The sequence below is a fragment of the Saimiri boliviensis genome, chromosome 10, assembly GCF_048565385.1.
Source record: "Saimiri boliviensis isolate mSaiBol1 chromosome 10, mSaiBol1.pri, whole genome shotgun sequence".
NCBI lineage: Eukaryota > Metazoa > Chordata > Mammalia > Primates > Cebidae > Saimiri > Saimiri boliviensis.
Genome location: NC_133458.1, coordinates 112,562,582 through 112,582,526, shown reverse-complemented (window position 1 = coordinate 112,582,526; position 19,945 = coordinate 112,562,582). Strand labels below are relative to the sequence as shown.

Here is a 19,945-nt window from a genome sequence, read left to right as displayed (position 1 = left end):
TTCCAGTTCGGCAACAGAGTTTATTGAGGCGCCCCTGCGGGTCTGATCCTGGCCCTCATTCCTCTTTCTCATCTCCGTGGGTGATGATGTAGCACAGGGACTTATAGTCGATGTTCCCTTCCAGGTCCATGGGCGTCAGGGCAAACATCTGCTCCACCTGGGGGAGGCACTGGTGAGGGGCCTCCCCCTGGCTCCTGGCCCAGCCCAGCAGAGACCTACCCTGAGTCTTGCGGCCCTTCTGTCTGCCCTCTGCACCTGTGCTGTATGCCTTAGCTTTTCAACCCCAGACTCCAGACTCTGCGTTACGGTTTTTCTGTTGGCTGACTCTGGGCAGAGTGAGGAGTCCGTACAAACTAGGGCCAAGGGGCAAAGAGCGTCCCTCCAGCCACAGGCACAGGCCCACCCCAAGTGTCTGAAACCTCTCCTAATGTGCTTCCCACCCCCACCCCCAGGGCTATGCACAGTCTCCCTGCCTGCAGGGACAGCAGCACACCGTGCTCTCTTTTCTGACTCCACATCTTTACCTTCTAGGTCTCAACAGAGATGGCACCTCCTCCAGAAAGTCCCCCTGGGTCACCCTTTCAGCAACTGCCTCACTGGTACTGGTTATGGGTGAGGGCCCAGAGAAGGTGCTGGGGATGGGTATTGAAGGCACTGGGCAGCCTCACCTCAGCCGGAGAGAACTTGTCTGCCTGGGTCAGGAGAAGCTGCTTGAACCTGGGGGGAGTGAGGAGGGTCTGAGGAGGAGACTGCAGGGGAGTGACTGCACAGGGAAGGTGGGTACGGAGGCTCCCATGGTGCAGGGAAGAGCTGGCTGCACCCCAGGGAGCAGTGAAGGCCCCGAAGTACCGGCAGCCCCCCTCACAAGGGGCCTCATTCCCCTCTCTGCTTCCACCACTGTGCCCCTCATCATGCTGGGCCCACACTTACTCATCCTTGTTCACTACCCCTTTGCCGCTGGGGTCGAACATGCGGAAGGCACTCAGGATGGCTTCCTCGGGGTCTGTCCCTGGGAGGTCAAGGCAGGAAGGTGAGCATCCATGTGTCCTCCATTCCAGGTCCCACCCAGCAGGAACAGGGCTGTAAGAGGAGCCCCCCCCACCGCACCCCTGCCCCACATCCCAGGAGAGGTAGGGCCATTCCCTAATATAAATTGTTTCTCGGGGATCTGTGGGGTGGGGAATAATCATTCTCCCGAGGCGGGCAGCCTGGCCGGGAGATTGGAATTTGAGAGTGGAGGCTGAAGGCACATTTCCTGGCCCCAAGTCAGCACTGGGGTGACCAGTGCACATGAGATTCTGGGGCAGAGGATGTGCAGGGGCGGGACCCACATGCTTTGAATGGGCCATGGCCAGGAAGCATCCAGGTGGGTCCAGTAGAGTTCGGTTAGGGTTCAGATGGGGTTCAGGCAGGGTGCAGACTTGCTGCATGGCTAAGGGTGCCCAGCTCTGTCCCAGGCTCACCATTGAGCTTCTCCCCAAAGAGCGTGAGGAAGACAGTGAAGTTGATGGGGCCCTTGCCCTCCTGCAGCATGGCATCCAGCTCCTCCTCTGGGACACTCACTTTCCCTGGTGGGGGTGGGGAATGAGGTGCACACAGAGACCCTGGGTGTTCCCCAGAAGGGCCCAGGCTGCCCTCCCTCCCTCCTGGTCATAGGGCCTGGGGAGGTGAAATTGAAGGAAGGTGTGACAAAAGGGGAAAGGCAGTGTGAGGAGATGGGGAGGAGGGGAAGCAGGGGACCAGGGTGCTGTCCCCTCAGCTACTCCCACCCACCCTGCAGCTCCAAGCAAGGGCCCCAGTGTGTAGGGTGGGGCCGGGTAGGAGGTGGGTGCACACACCTAACTGGGAGTAGGTCTCCCTGAGGTCTGCCTTGCAGATGATTCCATCACGATTCTGGTCGATGCAGCTGAAGGCCTATGGATGGGGGCCTTCAGGAGGGAGCAGCCCCCAGCTCTAGGGAAGGTGGGAGTCGGGGAAGAGGCCTGGGCGATGTGAGGGGCAAGGTCAGGGTAGAAGTGGGGTATGTATGTGGAGTGTGTATGTGGGGTGGGGTCGGGGGCCCAGGACGGGGAACGAGGCTGCTGGGAGTGGGCACTCACCTCCTTGAACTCCTGGATCTGGGCTTGTTCAAACATGGAAAAGACGTTGGAAGAACCACGTTGGGCCTGCTTGGTGGCTGCCACTTTGCCCCGGGTCCCCGCCTTCCTGCTGGCCTGCAACACCGTGCTTGGGGAGGGGTCTTCTCCCCAACTCCTTAAAGTCTCCCCACCCTACCCATCATGCACAACCCCAGAGCATTCCCAGAAGAGTCAGGGTCAGGATCCTCTTCCTCTCTCTGGGGACCACCCTGAACCCAGTGTAAGCACAGAAAACTCTGCTACCCCAGCCCAAAGTCCAGCACCTGGGAGACCACCAGCCTTTCTTCCCTGGCAGGCACTCACCATTCTCTCTGCAGAGGTGTGGCTGCTGTCGTGGGGGCAGGGGCCAGCCTCCTTTATGTCTCGGCCTTATCACCTGAAGGTCCAAATAAGGAGAGGAACAGAGGACAGGCCCAAACTTGGCAGCCCCTGCGTGGGCTGGGGGTGGACGAAGGCCCTAATAGATTCCAGCCACATTCCTGATGACCTTCATGTCCTCAATGTGTAGCATCCTGGTATCTATCCATCCTGGCAGGGCTAAGTGCAACGTCTGCCCAGAGCAGAGCAGGCTCGCTCTCACCACCCTGGGTGCTGATGAAGGGATCCAGTTACCCCCATATCTGACTACCCTTCCTTGCTGGTCCAGTCAGAACACTAGCCAGTGCAAGAGGACAGCTGGGGAGGGCCAGTCCACGGTGCCCGCCAGGCTTGGGAGGGCAGCGGGTAGTTCTGAAGACCTGTGGCCTGAGACCCCCCAAGGGTTTCCCAGAGGTTTTGGTGACCCTAGCTCTGTCCTTTCCCACTCTGACCAAGGGGCAGAAGGCATCCCTGAGCTAGCTGTGACCCCAGGCAGAACACTGCTTGGCTTTGGGGCAGTTCTACAGGGTGAAGGAGCTCCATCAGCTGCCCTCCCATGCAGTCTGCCCGGCCCCGAGTCTGCTCTGCTGTTTGGAGCCTTGCCTTTCTCAAGCCCCATCTCAATCACACTCTTTTAAAAAGCTCTTCCTAACATCCTCAGTGGGGAGCTTCTGGAGCATGTTTCCCATTTGCCTGGTGGCTGCTGTGTTTGTCATTTCTGGCTTCTGTGCTCCTCCTGAGCATCCAGCCGGGTTGTCCCCTGCATCCCCAGAAGGCCTGGTACGCAGCGGGCTGCAGATAGGCAGGCCTGCATGGTGCTATTCCAAGAAGCAGCCTCACCAGCTTCTGGGGTTGAGGGCACCACAGAAGGGCTGGTGAAGCAGGGGACATCCTGGAGGCAGCAGGAGCGGGCCACCCCAGGCTGGGCTCACTGGCCACTCCAGCTCCCCTGGGGCCAGACCCATGTCTATCAGTAGCTGGCTGGTAAAGGGCCAGAGCTCTCATCTGTCAGACGCAATGCCCTTTTTATACAAGGGTTTTCTTTTAAATTTCTTAAATTCTTTTTTTTTTTTTTTTTTTGAGACAGAGTCTCACTCTTGCACAGGCTGGAGTGCACTGGCATGATCTTGGCTCACTATAGCCTCCACCTCCCAGGTTCAAGTGATTCTCATTTCTCAGCCTTCCAAGCAGCTAGGATTACAGGCAACTGGCACCACGCACAGCTAATTTCTGTATTTTTTAAAGTAGGTTTTGTCATGTTGGCTAAGCTGGTCTCAAACTCCCGACCTCAAGTTTTCTGCCTGCCTCAGCCTCCCAAAGTGTTGGGATTACCAGTGTGAGCCTCTGACCTCTGTCACCCAGGCTGGAGTGCAATGGCATGAGTGGAGTTCACTGCAGATGATCTCCTGGGCTCAAGCGCTCCTTCCTGCCTCAGCCTCTGGAGTAGTTGGGACTACAGGTGCATACCACCTTGCCCACTGTTTTTCTTCTTTCTTTTTAGAATTAATTAATTTTTTAGACAGAATCTTGCTGCTCTGTTGCCCAGGCTGGAGTGCAGTGGTACAATCTCTGCTCACTGCAACCTCCACCTCCCAGGCTTCAAGTGATTCTCCTGCTTCAGGCTCCCCAGTAGCTGAGATTACAGGCATCCGCCAACACGCCCAGCTAATTTTTGTATTTTTAGTAGAGACAGGGTTTCACCATGTTGGCCAGGCTGGTCCCAAGCTCCTGACCTCATGATGTGCACTTGAGCCTGGCGACAGAGCGAGATTCCATCTCAAAAAAAAAAAAAAAAAAAAAAAATCCAACATATATCTGGGCCCCCACTCACTGTCAAACCTGTGACTCTGACTGGACAGGACAGTGCTGAGACTGACCTGCAGCAGGACCAGCACCTGGCCTGGCACTCCCTTGGCACACATTCCATGGGCAGGAAAACGGGAACCTGGGCCAGGCAGCATACTGTCCACTGCTCTGCCACTCCCCATGGCACCCCATTCCTGTTCCTACAGCCTGGTCTGTCGCTCCTCACACTCCCCTGGGCACAGCTGGCCAGAGGAGCTGTCTGAAAGGCACGGCCAAGATACACCTCAGCCCACTGAAGTGTCTTCATGCCCGCAATGATGACTTTTTGTATATTGTCTCCACAGTCTTATACACAGAAGTCAAAGAACAGTGGACAGGCCATGTTTTAAAACTTTTAAAATTTTTAATTAAAAAACCCACGCAGTCTCAGGTTGGGCATGGAGAGGGTGGCATGTCATATGATGGGGTCTGGGTGGTCCCTTGGGGTGTGCTGAACGCTGCTTGGGTTTTCTTCCTGAGCCAGTGCTGTGGGAGCTGAAGATGCAGGGCTGGCCCTTTTCCCCTTCATGGGCCCCTTGGGCCAGGGGCTTGGGGGCTCTGTCTCTTGCACCTGCTGTGAGGGTCCATTCCAGAGCCACAAGCCACTCAGCGATGGGGGTATGGGAGAGAAAAGGTCTCTGGGGGTAATCACAGCTTGGGACGCCTCCTCCATGCAGCCCTCTCCCATTGCTCCCTGGGCCTCTTGAGCCTCAGGCAAGAAAACGGCCAGGACTGCTTGATCAGCAGCCCCTGGCTGCCCTGTTGGCCCAGGTCTAGGTCTGGTCAAGCTGTTGGAGCTGCCTCTCCACACAGGATGAGTTCTCAGGGAAGTCAGGCCATAGCAGGGTCCAGAGGGCACTCCCTTCTCAGAGCCCGGCCCAGGCGAGGCAACAGCTCTGACAGTGTGGAAATGAAACAAAGTCCTGAGTGAGCAACTCCCTCCTGCGAAGTTGATTCCAGAAAGAAAGGTGGGGGGCTTCCAGAGTCTCTGTCCCTGCTCCTGCCGCACCCCTGTTAGGGCTCTGGGGCTGTCCCACCGAATGACCGAGGGTTCCCTAGCGGGATGGCAGGCGGCCAGGGTCTTTACAAGGCCCGGCCTCCTGCCCTGTCAGGCTGGGAGCACGTGTGGGGAGCACTTCCCCCGTGGATCCGGGGTGCCGTCGACTGTGGCATCCTCCCTGTGCTGGCCTCTGCTCTCACTGGCCCAGCATAGAGGCCTTCTTACAGGCCACCGCTGAGACCAGGGCCGCGCCCCGGCCACTGCCCTCCTCCGACTCGATGAAGGTGATCTCGCAGCTGGGCGTCAGCCGGCGCACGCTGGCATGGAACCGATCCTTGAAGCTGGGCAGAAGAGAAGCAGGGCTGCCGTCCCTCCTCCCAGCCCATCCTCCACAGCCATCACCGGGCACCCTGAAGGCAGTCGACCCTTCCCCCAGATCTAGGTCAAGGGGGCCGAGAAGAGGCTTACGAATTCTTGGAGCTTGGGAGCCACAAGGAACCTCGGAGCGCGCGTTTTTTGGGCCCCACTTTACCAGGGAGGGGCCTGAGCGGGCTCACCTGGGGTGCAGCTTGTACACTGAGCCGTCCACGCCCACGGTGATGCGCATCACGTCCTCGCTACGGCTCTCCCGCATGCGGTTGATGACGCCCGCCAGCCCCGCCGAGCACATGTGCGCCGCGCGCGTAGACACGCTCTCACAGGCTCGGCGCACGATGTCGCAGTCGGTGGCCGAGGGTCGCAGCCCCAGCGTGCTCAGGATGTTGTAGATCTGCTTGCGGTCGCCCGTGTCGCTGCGGGGCGGGAGTAGGTAGGGCGATCGCTGAGTCTCGCTCCGCCAGTCTGTCCCCCTCCAGCGGCGGCCTCTCCTTCTCCAGGAAGGGGCCCCGGCCAGCCGTCCCCTAAGCAGCGGCCTCTTTCCCTGGCTGAGGCGGGGCCCCTCCATGGAGAAATGGGGGTGATCCTGCTCACCTCACCCAGCCGAAGCGTTTGGGGCTTGGGCTCCGGAGGAGAGCGGGTCCCGGTTAAGCCAGGGACCAGCAGTCACCTGGTCAGCACTACTTCCTCTAACTAAGCCCAGGGTCTCCGCTCTAACGTGGGATTGTCAACCATGCCGCGCCTCGGGGCTGTGCGTGAGGTGAGAGGGGGGTCCACGACGGATAGGGAGCGCCGCGGGGACTCACGGATGGGGCCCACTGCCGGGAAGCAGGCTCGCCTTCATGCCTGCTCTTGGCATCCCCGTCGGACCCCGCCTTCTGCCCTTGGGCCAGCCCTCTGCGCCGTCTCGGGACCCCGACACTTCCCTTTGCATCCCGGTCCTGATCCAGCCTCCTGCCCTTGGACGCGTCCCTGCCCCGCCCTGCCTCGAGCGCCCCGCCTTGGGCCCCGCCCCGCCCCCTGCACCTCCCCACCTTGGGCCACGCCCACGCCTGCAATCCCGCTCCAGGCCATAATTTCCCGCCCCTACGTCCCTGGGCCTGGGACTCAGCCTCGTCCTAAGACCAAGTCTGCAGTGCCCTGGCGTCCCCAGCCCCTGCCCTTTGCACTGGTCCTACTCCTCCGCACACCTCTCCACCTGCGACACGAAGCGCGTCTCGAAGGCTCCGCGTGTGCGCAGCTGCTCCGAGGCCTCCCCGTGGAAGAGCAGGTTTTCGTCCACAAGCCTGAGCAGCACCAGCCGCACCAGCTCGCCCATGTACTTGCCGCCTATGAGCTTCTCATACCTGGACACAGGGCAGCTCCATTATATCAGCAGGCCCGAGGGAGGGCCCCTCGTGCAGGTGGAAGCCGGGAGCCGGCCCCACTGCTCCCCACTGAGGTCACGAGGCGGCCACGTGGGGCACCGTGATCCCTACTCCCCCATCCAGTCCACTTCTTTTCCACTATTAATGAGTCATAGCTTTTGAAACGTCAGGGATTAGGAACGTGCATGTTCAGCTCAATCACAGGAGCAACTTTGGCCTGCCCCTGGGCCCATTTGCAGTAATGGGAGACAGACAGCAAAGACCCTGTCCAGTCCCTCCAAAACCTTCCTTGCAGGGGTCCCTGCACCGAGCACAGGATCTATAGCTTCAGTCCTCCTTTAGGAGCTGAAGCTGCATCTGGAGCTGCTGTTCATTGGCCAGTTATGGTTGGGAAAACTAAGGCTTGGAGGGTTAGTGCCTGGTCGGAGGCAAGCAGCACGTTGCTGGCGTTTTCATGCTTAATCTATGACCCGTATTTAACTTAAATAAATGGAATACTACTGGCCTATAATAATAGAGCCCTGAGAGCGGCAGAGAGAGGACGCTAATAAAGTAATTAGCTCAGGCCTGGCACAGTAGGCGGTCAACAAGTGACAGCTATGATTAATGACGAGCTTTGTGTGGGCTAGTTTCCTGGCTGTGACTGCCCACCCGAAGCATTCCACAAAAGACTAATACTCTTTTTGTGAATGTGGCCAAATATATATTTTGGGGAACACTGGGTTAAACCCAGAAACCTTGCTGGGGGCATCTCAGAGCCTCCTCTATGCACAAGATCACCTGTCGGAAGGAGAGATCTGGGCTTATCAAATCACAACTGGTAACCCTTCACCTTTCACAGGGGCAGGTCATGACTGAGCAGAAGGGATGGAGCTTACGAAAGGATTGTCAGTTTGCTTTTCCCCAGAGTTGTTTAAAAACAAGCCCATTATCTGCAGTGGCCAGCTCCCATCTGCCGCTGTGCCAGAGCGGCCCAGGGCCTGGGCTGTGAGGGAGGGGGGGCATCCTTACAGCTGCTGACCGGGGTTTGCAGAGCTCTCGTCCACCAGGCGGTCATACTCCAGCAGGAACTCGTCCAGCTCGCCGGAATCCCCGAAGGCACCCCACTCGGTGTTGACGCACATGCGGCCCTCGTCCCCCTCCACCAGCTCCACGTTCTGCATCTCCTCCATGTAGCAGGCATTGCAGCCCGTGCCTGGGGTGGAGGTCGGGGGACTGTCAGCGAGAGCTGCACTGCCCTGGGGAGTCCCCTGGTAGGGCCTGGTTCCTGCCCACAGGACGCCCCCTCCTGCCCCCCATGCCTGACTCTTTGCTTTGCCTGGAGCAATGGAAAGGCAACTCTCCCTGGGGTGGAAGACCTGGATCGCCTCAGTGGCCAGGAACAGCTTTCTGGGCTGTCCTCTTCCCTATCAGGAAACAGTAACACCTTCCCTGCCTGTTACCTAGGTGGTTGGGAGGATTGAGGGGAGCAGCGTGTATCAAAGAAACGGATGTTGGATGTTATCATTTTCTTTTGTGTATGCACCAGCCTTGTTTTACAGCACTGCCAGTGCACATGTTTGAGCTTCCGTGTCCTCAGCCATGTTTGGATAGCACCCCGAAGTGAGTAAGGCATGATGTGGGCCCTTGGGAGCCTCCCAGAGGCTCCTGTGGGCAGGACCAGACGTGGAATTTTGTGATTTGCTGGCCCCTGTGCAGTGTGACAACATGGAGTCTTTTGTTCACAAGTTATTAAGAATTTCAAACTGGTGACAGCAGAGCCTCAAGCTAGCATGAATGTGTGGTCTGCACACCCCCAAAGCTGTCAGGGACAGCAACTATAATGCTGGTCAGCCAAGCTGCCATGCAGGAATCAGGGCTCAGTGATGCCCAGCCTTCCAGTTTGTTTATTTGGAGATACTCTGTCACCCAGGCCAGAATGCAGTGGCATAATCTTAGCTCACTGTAACCTCTGCCTCCCAGGTTCAAGTAATTCTCCTGCCTCAGTATCCTGAGTACCTGGGATTACAGGCATGCGCCATCACATCCAGCTAATTTTTGTATTTTTAGTAGAGACAGGGTTACACCTTGTTGGCCAGGCTGGTCTTGAACTGCTGACCTCAAGTGACTCGCCTGCCTCCGCCTCCCGAAGTGTTGGGATTACTGTTGTGAGCCACCTTGCCTGGCCACCTTCTAGCTTTTTGTAAACAAACAGAAATGTAGACTTTGATGTGAATTCTCCTAATTTTTAGATCTTGGTAATTGTTATAAACATGTTTTTAAACACTGAGCAGAGTCAAGAAGAGTGTATGTGGGGCAGATGTGAGCCACGGGTCACCCCTTGCCACCTCTGCCCCAGGAGGGGTTATGCCTGGGCCGAGCAGCTGCGGCTTGGCTTGGTGGGTATTCATGTGGAAGAGTCTTAGGGAGCTCCAGAGGAGAGGGCAGAAAGGGCTGGGGGAATCACAGCCAGGGATGACTGAGGCTCACATTTAGATGCTAGATTTAAAGACAATGTTCCTTCTGAAAGGGGAGAATGGAAGTAAGAGAAGTATAGAACCACACGCCCGTGCGCACAGCGGATAGCTGATCTGATTGGATTGCTCCTCACTGAAGGCTTATTATAATAACCTCTGGAACTTCTGAGAAAGATCCGAGTTGGTGGGGACGACCCCTCTGCTGGGAGGAGCAGGCTGCTGCTCCCTTTCCTAGTACCTGCCTTCACTTTGGGTGGCGGCAGGGGCAGGGGCAGGCCTGTGGAAAGACCATCTTTTGCTTATCCTCTTCCACTTGGACAAATCTGTCCAGTTGGTCAATTTACTAGATAAAGTGTTTTAATTATAATCCTGATGGGCCAGGTGGATGTGCATCTGGCATGCCATCTGATGCAGGAATGCGGCATCACAGCGTTGAAATGCTTCCTACTGTACACGGTCCTTCCATCTTGATACCCCAAGAGAACCCAGGATCCAGCACCAGGCCCTGCTCTGGTGTCACAGGTTGTTAAGTACTTTGGTCCTCACCCCACAGGGCTCCAGGAAGCCTGCTGTACACAGGGAGCCTCGGGAGTCTGGAAGGGGCAGGCGTGCAAGGAGCCCTTACCCACGATCATGCCGACCTCACACTGATGGTCTTCGTAGTAGCAGGAGATCATCGTGGCCACTGTGTCGTTCACCATCGCCACCACATCCATTTCGAAGTCCTGCCAAGAAGCACAGAGGCTGCAGTGCTGGGAGCCAAAGAGAAAGGCACGCAGTTGGGGGTGGGGGCCCAGGGCAACCCCCCTGGCAGGCACAGGTGCCCCCTCACCCCTCTCCGTTTGATAGCGTCTCGCAGAAGCCCCACGACGTTGTTCCCTTCTGCTCCTGAGGCCTTGAAGCCCTTGGTCCAGTTGAGAAGGATGCCCTGTGGGGAGAGGGAGGCCTTGTGGCTGCTGACATGTGCTGGGGCCAGGCTGGTATGGCCTGCCACCACCTCTGGCCCAGGGCCACTAGGGTATGCACCCTACTTTACAGCTGAGGAAACAGGCTCAGAGCAGCTCCGGAGCTTCGAGAGGTGTTGGGGACAATTCTCCATGAATAGCTCACATTTCCTCAGGGCTGAGTCCCAGCCAATTTAAGAATGTACTGCATAGCTCTGAGATGTTATCCCAGAGTCAAGGCAAGGCCTGGGGGGAGCAGCTCTGCGTAAGATCAGGATTTCCCTCCTGCAAGGCACCCCGCTGTCTGTGCAGGTGCCACCTGGCCCTCTCTGTGTCCCTGCAGAGACTGGGGCTTAGAAAAACCCATGAGATGTTGCTCTGGCTGCTGCTTCTGCTGTGAGTGAGGACTCGGCTTTCTCCCTGACCCAAAGGTCTCATGTTTTATGTGTGTGCATCTATAACTTTGTGTGTATGTGCGTGTGGTGTGTGCATAGATGTAACTGGCAGGCCACCTTTGTAGCTTGCAGGGAGGGTGGAATCTCAGTCACTTCACATTTCTGACTCAGCTAGAGGCGGTGTGGCATGACGGTGGCCTGCAGGTGAGCTGGAGCCCGGATGCCTGAGTTTGAGCCCCGCTCCACTGCCAGCTGCTCTTCCCACTGGAGTGAGGTGATATCAGCTGGTGCCTCACAGGGCCCAGAGCCAGAATCAGCCAATGTGATGGTCTTTTCCACAGCCTCAGAGGTGGCAGGTGACAGGGCTGCAATTTGAATCCAGATCTCCCTTCAGAGCATGGGCTGTGGGGGCTGCATTTGACAGCGGATTTCCTCTGGGGAAGCTGTGCCTCCCTCAGCTGCCTTCCGTCCCTCCACCCGGCCCACCTTGTCGATGTCTTCGTGCCTCACGGGAAAGGAGAAGGTGAAGCCTAGGGGCAGCTTCTTGTGCTTCATCTGATGCTTATCCAGGAAGTCGGAGATGCACTCGGAGATGTAGTCAAAGAGCTGGAAGATGCAGGCCACGGTGACCGTCAGGCGGGGGCGGGGGCGCTGGCCCGCAGCCCTCCCCTGGGCCTCATGCCATGCTCCTCCTCAGAGAGCATGAACCAGATGGTGCCACCGAATGCCAGGCCTGTTCGCAGTTTCCCTTTCCTCTTCTGCTGCTGCTTGTTGGGCTCAGGCCCTAAGGCTCTCCCATGCCAGAGACCTGCTGACAGTAGCCCCCGGGACAGGACAACACAGGGCAGGCTGGTCCCTACCAGCTGTGCTCTGTCAGCCTAGCCCTCCCAGCTGAACCTTGTGAGGTTCAGTCTCAGGCCTGGCTGGCTGTTCCGGAGGCTCCAGACGGAGGCACATCCTTGATTTCTGTCTCTAGCACCCAGAGTCTCCTTTCCTACTTCCAGGCGTCCTGGCCACCCAGCCCTGCTGAAGGCCAGTCCCGACTCTGCTTGCACGGGCCGCACCATGGAATTGGGCACTGCTGAATGCTCTGCTGACTGACCAGGCTTCCCGCTGGCTGCTGGGGCCAGGGAGGTCCCCACGCCATCCCCATGAATCCATGCCTTGATTCATGCCCAGCCCCCGAACAGACTAGCAAGCCATAGGGGCGTGAGGATTGGCGGCCACAGGCAGCCCCCTGCTCAGAGCCTGGCCCCTCCGGGAACCAGCTTTGGCCATGTGCTTGGCTGCAGCCAGGTGCTTTGGCCTTGCCCGCCTCCCGTCAGGCCTCATTCTGTGTCCCCCACACCTTAGTCCTCCCCATGGTCAGGGGTCCTTGCTACCTGGGCAGACATTGTGATTGCTGTCACCCCACTTTCTGTGCATGCTGGCGGAGGGCGAGGGGTGGCCCTTGGGGAGGGGTGGAGTGCACCGGCTCCTTCCACTAACCTCTCCTCAGCCCATTCCCTCAACACTGGCCAGATGGCGATTGTGGGACTTCGGGACTCCTCGTGGGACTTGGCCGCTCCTGTTCACTGAGGCCTCCAGCTGCCTCTGAAGCTGGGTGGTCCTCCAGCCCCAGCTCTCCCCACCCCGGACGGACGGATGGGACTTCCCGTCAGGACTGGCCGGGCCCTGAGATCCTGCATGGCCTTGGCACCCCTTGCTCCAGCCCCTGCGGTGCTCACCATCTCAGCAGTGCCGGTCATGGCGTCCTCGGGGATGGAGTACATCTGGTGTTTGGTCTTCACGCTCCACTGCCCCTCCTCACCTTCTCCCACCTTCACCAGCATTACCCTGAAGTTGGTGCCACCCAGGTCCAGAGAGAGGAAGTCCCCGACTTCTACAGGCACAGAGAGAAGCGTGTCAGCCTCAGGGGCACACACAGGCTGGCCTTGGGTGGGGTGGGCCCCGGGTGACTGATCCTAGGTACTGCAGAGAGGAGGAGGGAAGGCACAAGGGGACCAAGGGAGCTGGCCGAGGGGCCCCCCACCGGGCACCTGGGAACACCAGTGCCAACGTGGAGGGGCAAAGCTCAGCCAGAGAAAAGTCAATGGGAAACTCCTGCCCTGGGCAGAGTCACCGAGAGCCCAGGGACCAGCTGAGGACCTGGTGCACTGGCCCAGCTGCAGAACTGGGCTAGGGGTTCCCTGAGTGCCCTAATGGGGCAGTGAGGTTTTTTTTTTGTGTGTTTTTTTTTTTTTTTTTTTTTTTTTTTTTTGAGATGGAGTCTCACTCTGTCACCCAGGCTAGAGTGCAGTGGCTCGATCTCGGCTCACTGCAACCTCCGCCTCCCAGGTTCAAGTGATTCTCCTGCCTCAGCCTCCTGAGTAACTGGGACTACAGGCATGCCCCACCACGCCCAGCTACTTTTTGTATTTTTGGTAGAGACAGGGTTTCACCATGTTGGCCAGGCTGGTCTCAAACTCCTGAGCCTTGAGATCTGCCCGCCTTGGCCTCCCAAAGTGCTGAAATTACAGGTGTGAGCCACTGCACAGGCTTTTAAAAAACTGGCTTTAAAAAGCCAGTTTTCCTGAGGCTTGCTGGCTCCAGGGTGAGCCAGAGTGCCGCAGGGCTGAACCAGAGGAGTGCAGGTGTGAGCTATTTTCACAGGTCAGTACTTCATTGCTCCCCAGGAGGTCTGTCTTGGGCTGGCTGCCAGTCTGGAGGTGCCTGGGGCACTCCTCCCAGCTAGGGCTGAGCCCATAGCTGCGTCTGGATGAGGAGCCAGTTCCGGGTGGTACCTGAGCCTTCTGGGGTGGAGCGCACATAGGTGGGCAGCATCTTCACACTGGCCTCCTCATGGGTCTCCAGCCTCAGGCCACGGTCCATCTCCTTCTGCATCCGCCTCATCACCTTTTTCAGGTCCTCCTCCTGCAGCTGGAACTCTGCCAGGATCTGCTCCACCTGCATGGGGAGGGGGATGGGAGCAGCCGGACTGGGGAGGGTGTAGGCTGGGGACCTCGGAGGGGCTGTCATCAGGCACCCACATGCGGAGGGCCTCACGGGGCATTTCCTGCACACACCGTGGGTCTCCTTCCATCCTCTAACCCCTGCTTTAGAGTGACCTATCATCTCAAACTTTATGACACGTAAAACCAGATGGAAAGTCAGAAGAGCGGAGTCCAGGACCAGCGGCTCAGCAAATACAGCCCAGGGCGTGTTGGCGGTGTGAGCCGCAGAGGGCAGAGTGGCTTCTGTCCCTGATGATATCCCTGTGGCACAGCACCTGTGGCACCCCCTTCATCCCTCAGGTTGGGGTCAGGGAAAGGATGGGCTAACTGGGAGAGTTGGCAAAGTTGGGGCTTGAGCCAGCTGTCCGGAGGGTGCCAGGCAGCTGGCATTGCTGTCAGAGAGATCTGGCCCACTGACTTCTGGGATTTACACCAGAAAATAAATGGGCCAGCCTGCACACATGGGTTAAGGACCAGCCAGGGGTGAGTATGAACGTCTAGGAGGAGGTGTCTGCTACCAAAACCATCTGTGAAATGGGGACAGTAGGCCACAGAAGGAAGAGGGTCCCTATGCACTGACATGAGAGACGCTTGAGCACACAAAGTTCAGATCCAATCTGCCACTCCTGTAAGCATGGACGGCCCGTGGTGTGGCCGCTTGCTCTCCACCCGGCAGAGTGAGGACAGGCTGTGAATGTAGCTGTGGCTGTGCCCATGCATCCCCGGCAAGCTGGAGTGTGGACAGCTATGTGTCTGTCCCCCTGGGCACTCTAGTGCTATTCATGGAGAAAAAGCCATGTTAATTCGATGGTTATCTCTGGGCAGTGGCAAGAAAAATAATCATAAGGATATTTTCATCTTGAACCAAAAAGAAGGAAAGATGCGCTAATAAAAGCTATGGATCTGTTCCACAAAAATACACTCTTACACATAAGCTCGAGGGGTTGGAGATGCTCTGAATCCCAGCTGGGAGGCAACATGGCCATTTTCCTCTGCTTCCTCAGTTTTTAGAACTCAGATTTTGTTGGTGGGGGGAGCACGTTGCACCATGATTAGTCTAAGGTAGGCACAGAAATTCTATCCTCCTCTTATTGATGATTGGTTTAGAGTTGGGCATGTCACCCAGTTCTGGCCAATGACAGGTGAAGGGAAGCCTGATTTTAGCAGGGGGAGGAGCTTCACTGTTTCCCCAAATTTGTAAACACAGCTGTGTAAGGATGTAATGACCAGCACTGTGACAGTCTCCCTGTAACCATGAGGAAACAAGGCCGGAGGTTAAAGCCGTCAGCAAACTGTGAATACAGGGAAGAGAGAGTAATGCCAGACCCACCTTCCACAGGCAGGTTATGGGAGCATGAGGATCACTTATGCCACAGCGAGTCAGGTGTTTGGTTTCCTGCAGCCCAAAGCATTCCTAATAGATCCCGATCTTTAGTTAAGAACCATCTCTTAATCAGGCCCCGCTTGTCAAATTTAAACCCAGGCAAGGTCAGAGATGGATGGGGCTGATAAAGTCTGTGTCAAAAGGCACAGAATCAAACACCGGAGTTGGCTGAGCCGGCGCCGTTTTGCAGCTCTGAGCATGGGACGGGAGTGCAAGCTTTCCCCAACCCCCAATCCTCCAGCCCTCCAACCCAACTGTCCCTGCGGAGCACACCCCTGGAGCACACCCCTGTTCCACACTCAGGGCTCTGTGGAACAATCCAGGCTGTCCTCAGTGCCCCATAACTACAACCTTTGCCTCCTCTGTATTTGTTTCCTACACCCACCAATGTAGAGGATGCCGGGAACTACCTGTGAGGGCATCTACCATTTGCTGAATTCCTCTATATGCCAGGCCTTGCACCAGGTGCATCACATAGCAGCCTCACACCCTGTGCCCTGTCACCACAGCACTGGGGAGGAGGTGCCAGCAGCACCCAACTTGCAGATGAAGAAAGGCTTACAGAAATCACTTGTGCAGCCACGGGCAGCCAGCACGCCATGGCGAGGCCAGCTCCCAAATCCATGCACACAGCGCTACTGGCAGGAACTCCTGGGGAACCCTCCAGACGAGACTGTTCAGAGGGACCTGTGGGCTCCCAACAAAAGGGATGCTGCTCTTGCAAAGGCCCAGCCCTCATGCCTGCCTGGCATCACCCTTGAACCTCTCTCCAGATGGCTTATCTTGGTGGCCACAGACCTGGACTCTGGTCTCTTGGCCGCAGGCTCTTCATGTGAGGAGCCAACATTTCAGTCTGAGGTTTTGGCGGAGGAAAAGTGGCATGGAGCCTGTGACCAGGCGGCTGATCACAGTGTGGCTGTATTGTCAGACAGTTGGGGCCCTTGAGGGACCCTCCCTTGCAGGGCTGTGGGGGACCTCACACTTCTCCCCACCAGCACTTGGAGGACAGGGACAGCCAGATACATGGGAGCTGTTGTTGCTCTTATCACATGTTGGGAGGCCGGGCCCTGCAGGCTGTCGGGGAGGCTCAAGTCTTCCGCCTCTGTATCCAGGCCCGCAAGTGGCCCTGCCACTGACTAGGTGAAATCCTAGCTCTGCTGGCTTCTAGGCCAGAAAGTTTTTCCCGGGGAATCCTGGGATTGCATGAAGTCAAACTGATACCATCTGTTCAGAGGGCAATTTGGAGTTTCTCTCAGTTTAACTTTAATCTGACAGTTTCTCTCCTAAGAATCTGTTCTGCAGCCAGAGGGTTGTGGGCATTTCCAAGATGCACAGTGGGGTGTCCCCTTGCTGCAACAGTGAGGACCCCCATATTCACCAGCGAGGGCTTTAAATCAGCACCGGGACGCTTCCCGCAGGGCCTCCTGTGGCCTTTCCCATGAAGGACACGTAAAGGCATAAGTGAAAACGTGAGACGGGACCTGAGGTAGGACCTCATCCCATTTCTGTAAATAAAGTTGCATCTGGCCTGCGAATCTGATTTGTCCTGTATAATATCCTCAAAAGCTTAAATTTGCTGCCACCACTTAAAATCTATTTAAAATAGAGACACTTTTACACAAAAATCTGGATTTCTGTAAAAGTAGGTCTGCACTCTTTGTGGGGCTGCAGGGAGGCAGGGGACGTGGGGTCAGGGAGCCTGTCTCTCCACAGTGGCAGAACTGGCCAGGGTCTCCTGGCACAGGGCTCTCAACTGTGCCCTGCCCTAACTAGCTGCTGCAGGGTTCCTGCATTGTCCACATCGCAGGGCCTGTGAGAACCCCCCCCGCCAACACTTCCCAGTGGGCATGGGTTGGAGGATGGGTGCAGTAAGGTTCTGAGGCTACAGTTACCAGCAGACCTGGGGGGGTCACCTCTCATGTGGGGAGCATCCTCCAAAGGTGAGCCTCGTTCTTGGTGGGAGCAAGCCCCTTCTTCAGGGTGCATCTGGGCCTCAGAAGTCCCCCTTCTGCCACTTGGTGATCATGCAACCCGAGGAGGAAGCGCTGACCCAGCTTGGTCTCACAAGCCTGGGGGTCATGTTGTGGGGCCAAGGTCAGCCTCACAGACTCCCAGGACAAGCCCAGTGGCAGGGACCGAGGCTGATGCACAAACACTTCCCTGTGCCAGACCCGCTCTGGGCGCCCCTCCCTATCATTGCTACAGCAAGCTTGGGACATGGATACTGGTATTATCTCCATTTTTTATAGGTGAGGAAATTGGACACAGAAGTGCAAACCCTTTCCCAAGCCCGCAGAGCCAGACACTGGCTCCCAACTTTCCTCTCACCCAGCCCAGCTGCACCCTTCAGTCCCAGCACAAGCTGTTCCTGGTGCCCAGACCCCAGCGACCGGTGTCTCTCTGGCGAGCCTGATGCTGGGTATCTGTGCAAGCTTACAGGGCTTTCCCAGGCAGTCAGGAAATGTGGTGGTGCCTGGGGAGCCCCAAGATGCTGCCTGGCCGCTCCCCGAGTGTCACCTTGGAAGAAGCGCACAGACAGAGCCTGTCCCTCCCCCTGGCAGCCTCTGGGAGGCAGCCCCAGCCGGCTTGCAGAGGTTTCTCTTGCTGACCTTGCCCGAGAGGTCACAGGACACAAAATCAGGGCCCATGGCCAAATGTACAACTTTTCTTGCCTGAAGACATCCCACACTCCCTGCAGGGTATCTGACCCTCATCTCTTCAGCGATGCCCACCAAATGCCAGGAGCAGTGAGGGCACAGAAGCAGAGGCCGCAGCTAAACAAGCCTCTCTCAAGGGTGGGGATTGGCAGGAGAGCACTTAGTCAAGCTGGGGACAGGTTGCGGGGTAAAGGAATGGGGGCAGATGAAGCAGGACGAGGTCGGGCAGCTGCTACCAGGAGATGGGGGCAGGAGACCTGCACTGAGGCTGGAGCAGAGCGGGGAGGCTGAGCTGTGAGCAGCAAAAGGTGGGAGGCCTGGGGGAGCTGGGCTGCAGAGCAGGGGCATCTTGGGGCAGGGTTGAAGCGGGGTGTCAGTCTGTCTGAACAACCCCTGTGCAGGGACGGTGGGCACAGGCTTGGTGAGAGGGTAAGAGTCTAGACTCTGAAGGGAGGAGCTGAGGAGAAGAACAGGAGGGCCTGGGAAGAAAAGGTTCCACCCGATCTGGGAGTTGGGTTGTGGGAGTCGGGATCTTGCTGGGCGCGTGTTAACACATCTGCCAGCCAAGGGGTGATTTGTTCCAAGTAGCAGTTGGCTATGTGAGGCCAGAGTTCAGTAGAAAGTCGGGCTGGAGAGGTAGATGTGGAGACAGTCCGGCCTGGACATGGCCACCAGGGTGTACAGGTTGGACAGCAGTGGGAGAGGCGGAGCTGGTCGGGCAGGGCTGCCGGGGCAGGATGCCGTCTCTTTTACACAGCTGGCTGTGCTTTGTGGCGCCACCTCCAGAATGCAGTAAAAAAGGCAGGATGCTTTCTAGTGCCACCTTTGGCAGATGTAGACTGGGAAGCTGCCTATTCCAGCACTGGGGGCGGGGTGGGGGGCTAGCTGGTGGAGCTGTGGGCCCCCAGGACACAGCCAAGGATTAGGGCAGTCCCTGGACAAATGCTACAGGCCAGTGGGCTCCAAAGACCCTCCCAGTGCCACATGTCCAGCTGTAGCCTGGCCCCCTCCATTCCCAGGACCTCAGGTGGTTATGTACCTAGTAGTGAGTGACTTTGGGCTAGTCCCCACATTCTCCTGAGGGACAGACTCTCACATCCACCAAGCCCTGGAAATGCCATGCAGATTCCCCAGAGAGCCAGACAGCTGGCTCCCCACATAAAAGCCCCAGGCCAGGCCCCAGACACTAGTGTCCTGGGTCACTGTTAGTTCCAGGAGCAAGTGCCCAAGAGCCCCTGGAGAGGCTGGACAGTGGGCTGCCACAGTGAAGATGGTGGGGAGGGGCCAGTGGCAGGCACAGCTGCTCTAGCCAGGACCCCCGAGGATCGTGTGCCTCCTTCCAAGGCACCCAGAGCCTGCTCACCTTCCCTGCCCCCAGCCTTGGTTTTGGTAATCTGCAAAACCAAGGGCCCTCCCCTGGGGGCTGCTTTCCCAATGCAAAGTCCTTGGCTTTGATGTGACCCTTACCAGAGTCAAGACTGTCTGGTCCTGGTTCTTTGTGACATCCATGGCCATCTCTCTGAGGTACTAAGAGGTAGATGTTTGCGAGGCAGAGATGCTCCTGCCTGCCGAGGTCTAGCACATGCTGCAGCCTTGGAGCCTAAGGCCTGCCTGTGGCGGCAGTGGCTGCCTGCATGGAGAGCTGCCTGATGCCAGCAGCCCAGGGTTTCTGTACCGAATGGGCTCAGCCAGTGGCTGCTGAAATACTCTGTCTCCTGCCATGGTGTCAGAGGCAGGGCCAGAAGGGGAGGGGAGGCCCACGTGGGGTCAGAGTCCACAGCGCCATGGGGACAGAGCCAGGGGGCAGCCAGCCACTCTCTGTGAACATCTGGTTGGGATTGCTGCCCGGCGGGAGAAGGTGTGCAGAGCCAGCCCACTTATCTTCCGTTCCTCAGCCTTGTGCGGGCAGGAAGTCACCAGGCCCTCCTGGGACAGAGCACTTACTGAAATGCCCTTGGACAGGGGGAGGGTTCTAAGGGGGCCTGGCCCATGCCAGCGCAGGTCTGGACTTGCTCTTGGAGGCAAGGGGATCCC

At 57.5% G+C, this 19,945-nt stretch overlaps 2 protein-coding genes across 5 annotated transcripts; both read right to left on the bottom strand.

The window, feature by feature from the left end:
• Positions 1 to 2,536, bottom strand: MYL7 (myosin light chain 7). Its single transcript, XM_003930779.3, has 7 exons — positions 2,442 to 2,536; positions 2,100 to 2,213; positions 1,839 to 1,914; positions 1,464 to 1,568; positions 931 to 1,009; positions 669 to 717; positions 1 to 157 (listed from the first exon to the last, which is right to left on the bottom strand). The coding sequence occupies exons 1-7, from the start codon at positions 2,442 to 2,444 to the stop codon at positions 56 to 58; spliced, it is 528 nt and encodes a 175-aa protein (XP_003930828.1). The 5' UTR covers positions 2,445 to 2,536; the 3' UTR covers positions 1 to 55.
• Positions 2,537 to 4,659: 2,123 nt separating this feature from the next.
• GCK (glucokinase) lies at positions 4,660 to 19,586 on the bottom strand. Of its 4 annotated transcripts, XM_003930780.3 has the most exons (10): positions 19,379 to 19,586; positions 13,661 to 13,823; positions 12,605 to 12,759; positions 11,364 to 11,483; positions 10,371 to 10,466; positions 10,164 to 10,263; positions 8,094 to 8,277; positions 6,906 to 7,061; positions 5,898 to 6,131; positions 4,660 to 5,681 (listed from the first exon to the last, which is right to left on the bottom strand). In XM_003930780.3, exons 1-10 carry the CDS (start codon positions 19,424 to 19,426, stop codon positions 5,537 to 5,539), a joined length of 1,401 nt encoding a protein of 466 aa, XP_003930829.1. In that variant the 5' UTR covers positions 19,427 to 19,586; the 3' UTR covers positions 4,660 to 5,536. The 4 variants fall into 4 exon arrangements, with proteins under 4 accessions (XP_003930829.1, XP_074235864.1, XP_039318058.2 ...); XM_074379763.1 differs by lacking the exons at positions 10,164 to 10,263; positions 10,371 to 10,466; positions 11,364 to 11,483; ... (1 more) ...; positions 13,661 to 13,823; positions 19,379 to 19,586 and having other exon boundaries at positions 4,662 to 5,681; positions 8,104 to 8,171; XM_039462124.2 differs by lacking the exons at positions 6,906 to 7,061; positions 8,094 to 8,277; positions 10,164 to 10,263; ... (3 more) ...; positions 13,661 to 13,823; positions 19,379 to 19,586 and adding an exon at positions 6,522 to 6,678 and having other exon boundaries at positions 4,662 to 5,681.
• Positions 19,587 to 19,945: the final 359 nt, after the last annotated feature.